At 43.4% G+C, this 9,786-nt stretch overlaps 1 protein-coding gene across 1 annotated transcript in view; it reads left to right on the forward strand.

Moving 5' to 3' along the window:
* Positions 1-6,194: 6,194 nt before the first annotated feature.
* The window catches only part of kcnk9 (potassium channel, subfamily K, member 9), a 41,129-nt gene continuing 37,537 nt past the window's right edge, over positions 6,195-9,786 (forward strand). Inside the window, exon 1 of the mRNA XM_062528734.1 lies at positions 6,195-6,477. Coding sequence (XP_062384718.1) covers positions 6,195-6,477 — 283 coding nt within the window. The remainder of the gene's footprint in view (positions 6,478-9,786) is intronic.

A 9,786-nucleotide genomic window follows, 5' to 3' on the forward strand; every position in this document is an offset into this window, starting at 1 on the left:
CCACTTTACCTCTAAACACAAGAAGAAAGTGCATTGTATTTGTAATAAATTGGCAATGCAAAAGCGCATACAGTATATTGCCTATACCTGTTTAAGTAAACTGGCAAATGTATTGTCACTATTTGCTAGAAGCAAAGTTATGATCATGTAATACTCACCAAAAATAAAAAGCCTGTTTTTTTTTTTTATTATTTTTTTTTTCATGTTGCATTAGTGCAGGTTTTGTACTGGGGTTTGAGACCAGGTGGGGTGACTGCTTTCTTAGGGCTTGCTGTGATGCCAAAGGAAGTGTGCTTGAAGTATGAGCTGTATGAGGGACCCGCAGGTCAGGTTGACCCATAGCTGTATGAAGCCCTCATGGAAAGGTGAAGCACTAATGAGGCACCCCTGATTGAACTGAATTGAAAGCCTTTGGTCGTTATACACTGTACAGTTCAGGGTGATGTACAGCGGATGGATGGACGTACGAGGGGGTATGGGTGAAGTGCATGAGTGTGCCTCGTGAAGTTTTACAGAATTCTATCACTGTGGCTGAATATGTGCCATGACTACCTTACCAGTATCCATGGCTTTTTGATGTTATGGTCAAGCTGCACACTTGCTACCCCATAGCCCCAAGTTTGAGGCCTGACTGCTTTCCCGACTATTAGCCACGACTCATACATTTATTTTGCTAAATTTCTTCAGCTATGAGGTTAATACAGGGGGGCAGTTAATATGGTGTTAATATGGTTTTGTTTCTTTTAACTTGTATAAAACACTGCCCTGCGGTTTATACACAATGCGGCTTATATGCAGGAGATTACTGTATTTGCAACAGTGTAGGCCTATCCCCTGTGTTTCTCTTGTGAGACAAATGGCTAACTAAACATTCAAAAGGTTAGGTGCGGACTGAGTGTGCATCAGCATACATGAGTTTACATACCTTTCTGGGATGCTCTTTTGCATACCAAATCATGTGCCGGTTACCTTAATTAGTTGTAAAATATTCCTCATTTTGTTTTCTTTATCATTACACAACTTTTCCAGCATTTTCTTGACCCCCCTCTCAATGTTTTTTTTAAACATGTTGCACATATTGTTCCATGAAATAGTCATATACTGTATATTATTTTTAACATTTGATATGTTGTCTGTGTCCTATTTGCAGCTAGATATGAGTTTACACGATTTGCAGATGATCACATTCTGTTTTATTTGCATTTTACACAATGTCCAAACTTTTTCTGCTTTGGGGTTGTATTAATGTGAATGATGCATCTGTAAACCGACTTGATTGAAGTTACAACAGCTTTGAGACGACTTCCCTTGTTAACAGTCTCTCTGATGAGCTGTTACAAGGGCAATTGTGTGCATACCCTTATCTGCAAATGTATTATTGCAATGCACCACCCAACTTTGCATTTAATGTTTGTTTTGCTCAAGAAAGCCAATTGCAAGACTGCTGTAATCTCAGAACGAGAGGTCTGAGCCTGTGAAACGGAAACGATATAAACATCTATCTTGCCATTACAGCTGCTGGATTATCTTAAATGCTGTACATACCTTAGTGACTGTCCTTCTGGACCGGCAATCAAAAAACGTTTAACGAGAGGATGTACAGTATACTCATTGCCCACTTGTGTAGTAAAAGCAACAAGGCAAACGAGCATGAAGATATTAACGTGTGAAGGATGGTCTGTTATTAGTTGTTGGAGAGCTGTTTGGTTATAGAATCTTGTCTTTTTATGAGGCCTTTTCCTTTCACCTCAGAGACGACAAAGACTAATTGTCTGCTACTGTGTAACGTTCCATTTGGCACCGGAGAACTTATCTGTCTGGTCTAATTGAGAGAAAAGTGAAAGAGAAATCTTTTGAGCATGCATAATAACTATTCCATTCCATTCAAGTCAACACAAGCACCATTAGATCTCCATCTTGCCATGCTTTTCTCTCATCAGAGGAATCATCCACTACATCTGCCACCGCTGAGATAATAAGACCGTTAGAGCTGGATCTGACAAGACTTTAAGTGCTTTGGGAATGATCCAAACTTATAAGTGATTGTACATCTCTTTTTTGCCAGTCATTTTGCCTAACTCTTGATGAGTAGCCAATATGCTCAAGAATACTTTTTATTCACCATTTTGCATGTACTGTAAATGGAAAGACATATGAGGTGGGTGATATAAGAGATGCTCATGTTTCTCATCATCAAGGGACCTGTTTGGGTTTGTGTTGTGTAGTTTGTCTTAATCAGTCTCATTAAGGCAATGATTATTACCTCAGATGAGCAACATCCCTGTTTCCTTAAAGGAATACGCCACCCAAAAATGAAATTAAGCCAGTCTCGGTCACCCCCAGAGTTAGAACAGTGGGAAAAAAAACAGTTAAAATCCGTCCGGGCATTGTCCTGCTTTGGGAGCAGCGTTTTTAGCTTTAGCTTAGCACAGTTGTTGTAAATGAAGGGTGTCAGTTAGCACGTCCTTCAAAAAAAGTGACCGAGACATCTACATTTTTTCCTAAATATATCTTGGGAGCCATGTGTTAAAAACGAGTACACATCATAATGCAAAATCAAACGAGGCTATTATCTAGGCAGATATTTACTTGGAACTATATTCGGCCTAATCACAGGCGAAGCACTGCTAGATAGGCACAAGGTTCTCATGCAGCAGCACTTGAATCCCATTCCGTGAAGTTCCAGTCGAAGTTAGGAGTTTTCAAGTGCTACGTGAGACTAGCGGTGCTTCACCTGTGATGAGGCTGAATATAGTTCCAAGTAAATATCTGCCCAGGTAATAGCCTCGTTCGATTTTGCATTATGATTTGTACTTGTTCTGAACACACGTCTCCCAAGATATATTTAGAAAAAAAATTAGATGTCTCGGTCACTTTTTTGGAGGACGTGCTAACTGACACCCTTCATTTACAGCAACTGTGCTAAGCTAAAGCTAAAAACGCTGCTCCCAAAGCAGGACAATGCCCGGACGGATTTTAACCGGGTTTTTTTCACTGTTCTAACTCTGGGGGTGACCGAGACTGGCTTAATTTCATTTTCGGGTGGCGTATTCCTTTAACCTCCCTTAAGCACCTAATTAGATTGACTTAGTGGTTGACTTAGTGGTAACTCAGGTTAGTGGTTGTATGCAGTGGGCCTGATGTGGGATTAAGGTGTGAGGACTAACCTTCCAAATTCTTTCGACCCACACTGAAGCACTTGTGAAAGGAAAACAACTCTGCTGCTGAACAGGAAGCCTAATGGGAAGTTAGACAAGCCATGATGGTGGTGGTGGCAGTGAGCCTATTTGTGACTGTACTGTTTAGGAGCAGAATATTGAAAATAACATTTCCTAATAAGGAAATAATGGTAGAACAGAAGAAAAGAAAAGTGAGAAGAAAATGCAAGATGGAGAGAACAATGACACCACTGACAACAATGGAAAATGAGAATTTAAGTGTTGGACCTTTATAGAAATTTCACAACCAATCTTCAAGGTTTGCTCTCTTTCTTTCCACTCATTAGGTCGACACAAGGAAAGTACTCCCCTGAGACCAAGAGAAAACACTGGCGCTAACAAAGCAACTTAATACATATTAATAGCTGGTTAGTGGTTAACATTTATCCGTTATTAAACACTGTGCTTGAGCATTGGTAGGCCTACTGCGTGCCACCCCATCTGTAGGTGGGCATTGCAATGATGAAATTCGAGGTGCGAAAAAGAATGGAGTTGAATTTAGCAGCCGGGTGGTTATATTGGAGCGGGATTTGGCCTCAAATGGGAACACTTGGAACGGCGCTCTGGCGCATTGTGTTACCGGTATGGCTGCGCATCATGTGGGCTGTCCTCATAGTCCTGATGGCTTCACTGCTTCTCCTGTCTCCTTTTGGCGAAGCCTGCAAAAGTGATATGTTACAATGTTTGAGGACACCGCTCTGAGTATAGTTGTTATATTCGCAATGGGTTATGTGTTCAAAGAGATGGACGATGGCATTACGCAAGATAAAGATAAAGTACTGCTTTACACTATGCAGACAACCATAATCAGAAACAATTTTCTGTTGCTTACATTTGGATAGCGAAAACTGATTCAGGATTAAAATAGGCTAAATGGAAAAACCGAGGTATCATTTTGTAACCTCTCTCTCTCTCTCTCTCTCTCTCTGTGTCTCTGTCTCTCATTATTTTATAGTTTCCTCATAACTGTTTGATTCAACGCACAAACTGGCGTCACAGCAAACGTAGCAATACTAATTTTGTGACGCCATTTGAATGAATTAATAATGTCTCCGGCAATGAAAGTTCTCCGAGTTACTTTTAACACCTGCAGTTATTCATTGCACCTGCTGAAGGGTGAATACGGCGAGCAAACGAGCATCATAACTTTCAAGAAAAAAAGAGTGAAAAGAGACGACATATCTATTTCTGTCTGGGGTAGCACGCCAAACCATCTGAAACCTACGTGTTTTTCCTCCGCGTAAAGCTGCGGTCGTGCGTGACATGCGTTCCTGAATTGTGACTGCCTTGCTGAGGGGGCTGCTGCGGGTGCCTCTCGGCATTCAGCAAGTGATTCCTTATTTCTGCAACGTATTTGGGGGGAGAAGGGGGGGTAGTATTTGGTCACATGATTGACGGTGAACTCCCTTGCAATCATAATATGTTGATGAGAGGGAGTGGTCGCCAGCGGCAGGCCGTGGGTCGGGAGCAGGTCAGAGGCAGACAGGGATACCCAAGGGAGGCAGAGGGACTGCCGCTAACTCGTAACACGGGAGGAACCACCGAGAAGGCGAAAAGGCGACACGCGGAGACTGCATGAATCCAGCGTTTATTCTCGAACCATATTTTGGCTATTTCAAAATAAAACAGAAAATGCACAAAAAAAGGAGTCACGCAACAACTGGATCCCGTCAAAGTGCCTATATCCTGTTTAAAGTGGCATTATTCTGACGTCCGTCTCCACTTCTGTCCAGTAAAAAAAGGAAAATATTACCCTTTTTTTTATTATTAATAATAACACTTCGGGGACCCTGTAGAACTATTTCCTCGAGGACAGGACTTTCTCCATATGGGCGTGCGCAGCAGTGCCATTTAAGGACGATAGTGCTCCATCGACTGGGTCTCCGAGAACAAGCGACGTGGATTTGGTAATGATGTCTCCTTGGACATGTTTGGCGTTTTTCTCAGGTTTGCTTCGGTCTACATGACTATGTGAACCGCAACAGAAAGCCATTCAGAAAAGGGGATTTTTCAAGACAAGCTGATATTTCTCCAAGAGACCTGTTGGTTCGTTTCAATGTACTGTATATTCGTATGCATTTTCATTCCCTCCCGTTCGATATTTTAAAGCACAACATTATGTCAAGAGTGGAACGAGAACACATCATTTAAGTGTCACTAAGGAGTGATGCATGCCGTGTTTTTCATCATATCGGAGAGTCGCCTTTTACCAGTCCCATGCGCAGAACATTTCTCCCCCCTCGGAGATTTGCCACCGTGTTGAATCTTAACTCGACTCAGCATATTGCATTGTGTATCCACGTACGCGAATTTTAACGTAGACGGTTACATTAATTCTCACAGTCTTTTCACATTAACTTAACTATGAACAGGGAAAAGCTGTTCCTGCGGTGCCAGCTCATGGGAAGCAAGACGGGGATGAACAGGTTGGTTGTGGCTAAAACTTTGGAACAATGTCACGAGGATGCGCGCCCTGCATTCAATAGGATCTTATAACCGTTCATTTTCTGTGAGGAATGCTTCAGTCGAAATTGGAAAAGACTACAGTAAAGATTTTTCGATGTGCATTAACTATAATGTGGCTTGCACTACGGAACTGTTCATTTACGCTTGAGTTAGTGGGGATTCAGCGCTATTAGTCACGGTGGACCAAGGCAGTCTTTCCGCTGTTTGTTGATGGCCCTACGCGCCGGGAGGACTTGGTTTGGACAGGTCTTGCGCAGAGTCTCTCGGCTGCAAGGCTCCTGGTCCCGGCGTTCGAGCAGTCTCTTGTGTCTTTCATCAAACCAGGAGCAGGATCTGGGAACCTGTTACAGAGACCATAACCTATCCCATTGCCCCGGCGTCCACCGTCACCACACACACACCAGAGTCTGTCCCTACCCATCTTATCGCTGTCAGAGCTTTCCCGAGTGCTGCGCCTTTCCGGGGGATCGGAGGGGACATGAACCCCTCACTCGCCGGTTCCTGGTGGCCATGAAGCGGCAGAACGTGCGGACTCTGTCCCTGATCATCTGCACGTTCACCTATCTGCTGGTCGGGGCCGCGGTGTTCGATGCCTTGGAGTCGGATTACGAAATGAGGGAGAAAGAGCAGCTGGAAGCTGAAGAGAAACGTCTCCAAGGAAAGTACAACATCAGTGAGGACGACTATCGAAAACTGGAGACTATTATCATGGAGGCTGAGCCCCACAGAGCCGGGGTTCAGTGGAAATTTGCCGGCTCCTTTTACTTTGCCATCACGGTCATAACCACCATAGGTGAGTGCGGCACACGAGCATTTCTTTGTCTGGGTAACTTGTTTGATTCTTACCCTGTGTCATGACACAAACAGTGTGGGGCCATGACGTGAGCAAAAAGCAGTAGCATATGTTCACTTACTCGCCTTGTCATCTGCACGGTGACAAGGCGGTCCTTAGTGCTTGAAGCAAAGTGACAATCATGGAGTAAGGCTTTTTTTTTTTAAAGTAAGCACACAGTTTGTGGAAAGGAGGCGTGATGCTCTCCAAAGCTGGCCTCCTTAAAAGCCAGCCTGTTGCATTGTGTTGGATTTTGCTGTTTACTTGTCTCAGTTTATGAAATTGAACACTTGATATCCTTTTGAGCTGATCCTTCCTTAGATGTAGAGGTGTTTGTAAAGTCTTCCATATTTCAGACAGGAAAAGACAACGAGTTTTCCTTAAGTAAAGCCCACGCCCAATCTCTGGAAAGTTTACTCTGAACTGTTAGGAAGAATTTACGTTGAATTTGAAAAAACTGCATCACACTCGGAGATAGAACAATAGATGCAAAATCAACGAAAGTACAGTTAGCAAAATAGCCTACTGGTTTGAAGTTTTGGGGGAAACACACTAGCAGAGAGCTTTTCAGCACCGTTTGCCCGACTGTCTGTGTGTGGTGCTGAAGGGACAGCTCCGCAAAGCACGTCCGCTTCAGGCATGACTCTTGAGAACACCGTGCGTTGAAAAATCACAACAAAGTAAAATTTGTATATGTATGTATGTATTTATTTATTTATTTGGAGTAAAACATGTCTCATAATATTACAATCATATAGTCGGTTCATTCGAGGTCAAAGCGTGATGCTCAAGCGCTATCTCCTCACTTTATTTAGACTGCTGTCTTTTGCCTTCTCACGACACATTTACTGCTTTCTGCCTCTCGTTCTCACGCGGATTCTTTTACGCTCACGCGCGCGCGTACACAAACACACACACAGAGAGAGAGAGAGAGAGAGAGAGAGAGAGAGAGAGAGAGAGATAAATGCCTGTATTACGTTATGAGGATTGTTGGTAAACGGAGACCCGTGCTGAGGGGGGTTACAGCAGAGTCAACAGGTGTTTTTGCTCAGACTTCCCGTCCACAAGGGTCTGTGGTCCTTTATAGCCTGCCCAAGACATTTCCCGTTCACTGACTTTTTCCAATCCATTTCTCCGTTGAGCAACTGTGTGTCCATGTGCAGCGCATTTCATGCGGAGAAGAGAGCTATAAATAGAACCACTAATAGCACTATAAATACAAGACATGGGTTTTATGATGCCGATTTTCCAAATCTAACTTGTACTCACAAATTCCAAACTGTGAAAAAAGAAATCGAACAAAGTGGCCCGCAGTTCATTCTTTGGCTTTTTTTTCTTTCGTTTGTTACAAGGCAGCAACTCTCTTTCGATTAAACATGTTGCTTTGGCAATTCAGATCAGAATATCTGCAGTCAGAGGGGAGGGGTGAAGGGGCTTGGTGAAACGTGCCTCCTCTTCCCTGGCTCCACATCAGACGTTTGGTTGAGAGCAATGAACAGCAGATGTTAGAAAATTGGTTCTGGCTATCATGCACTTGGTAGCCGAGGCAAGTGGCAACGGCGTGCTAGAACATAAGTGTGTGTGTGACGTGTGTGTTTTCTCTCATATAGATTACACTACAACTAGTTAAGCGTAACGCTAATGTTATCTTAGCTGCTGTGGGGAGTTTTTGCATTTCAGTAGAGTTGCTTGTTGTCAACTTATTTATAATTGTAGTGTTAAACAGTAGTCCGCCTGTTTTGCACAACAAGTGATATACTAAACCGTGTGAGAAGGTTTTGTCTTTGTTTCCCCGGTGGATGAATGATTGAACTGAACTGACTGGACTATAAACCGGTGCGGCAACATGAGTCTTCAACTCTGTACAAATAGCTTACTACGAGCCTAGGCCTACCAGACTAGCCGTCCTCAGGCATGCTATCTGAATTCAGTAAGTGTTGGTCAGCTTTAGGGTTCTCGTGTCAGTAAACTTTGCTCTAGCTGTGCCTTTTGATATTCACCACCATGTCCTATCCGTTTAGGCTCATTTCCATCGCTCAACCGATGGAACGGGCTAAACTATAGGCCATACCAAATATCCTTGATTACTTGCTCCGCTTTAACCCTCTCTGCCTACACTCAGAGCTGCCGCTACCACCAGATAGGGGTGGAGGCAGGTTCCAGCTGCCTTGTCATTGTTGATAATTGATATCTCCTTTTTGATATAAGAAACGTTTTTTTGCCTGTATGCAATTGAAAGAAGCCTTACCCCCTTCTGGCTCATACGGTAGGACCAGGCTATAGTAGCCTAACAGTTGTCGATTAAGTTTCTCGTGTCAGTCGGGGCCTGAACAGCGGTGCCGCTCCCTTCATTTCGGACGCAGGGGCTGCCCGCTTCACGCATGCAGCTGTTACGCCACACTCTCGTCAACCAGAGGCTCCATGCTCCATCACCCACAGAAATAATCCAGATTGGTTTTCTTATGTTTCTGACAATTACATTTAGAGTGGGCCGGCCTGTTGTGCTGTGAGGGCTGCCGGCGACTGAGCTGCTCTGACATAAGTACTCCTGTGCCTCCATGTGCTTGTGATTGTTCACCTGCTGTTGCTACACTTCATGCAGTACATCACTGAAAAATTGTTGGATCATTTCAACCAATTGTAATTCATAGACTATTTATTCCTTTCAATGTCATGCCGAATAAAGGTTTTTAGTGCCTATATATGAAGCATAGGCTACTTGATTTTGAGGATAATGCTGATTCATCACTTCCACCTACTGATTTTCTCTATGACACAATACAATGACAGTGTGGATGTTAAGAACTGTCTGACTTCTGGCTGATTGGGTAAGGAAGGATTGGGTGTTTCTTATTGTAAACAGTGGCTCTGGACTAAGACATACACTGACATTATCTAAGTCATATACATCTTATCTGCAAGGATTGTTATCCATACTGTGAATCATTATGTCTTTGTAGAGGCCATTCAGACTGCACATAGCTTATTGCCCTGATTAAATAAATAGTCTTCCTGGTAGATAATGCCAGTCAAAAGACTGAGAGATTGCATTTGTTGGAAAGACATCCGAGGGCATGCATGTATCTTGATCAATCTGTGATTTGCCATACAACCTTGGTTCTGATCCAAATTCTAAAGGAGACTGGATTCAATTGCACAGCGTGTTGTCACCAACCAACCAACCCAACCCCACTGCCAATGCCTGCCAATTACTACAAGGTCAGACAAATCCAGCATTTGAATGTTGGGCATCAGTGTGCAAAAGCCCTG

This window comes from Sardina pilchardus, chromosome 24 (genome assembly GCF_963854185.1).
Source record: "Sardina pilchardus chromosome 24, fSarPil1.1, whole genome shotgun sequence".
Taxonomy (NCBI): Eukaryota; Metazoa; Chordata; class Actinopteri; order Clupeiformes; family Clupeidae; genus Sardina; species Sardina pilchardus.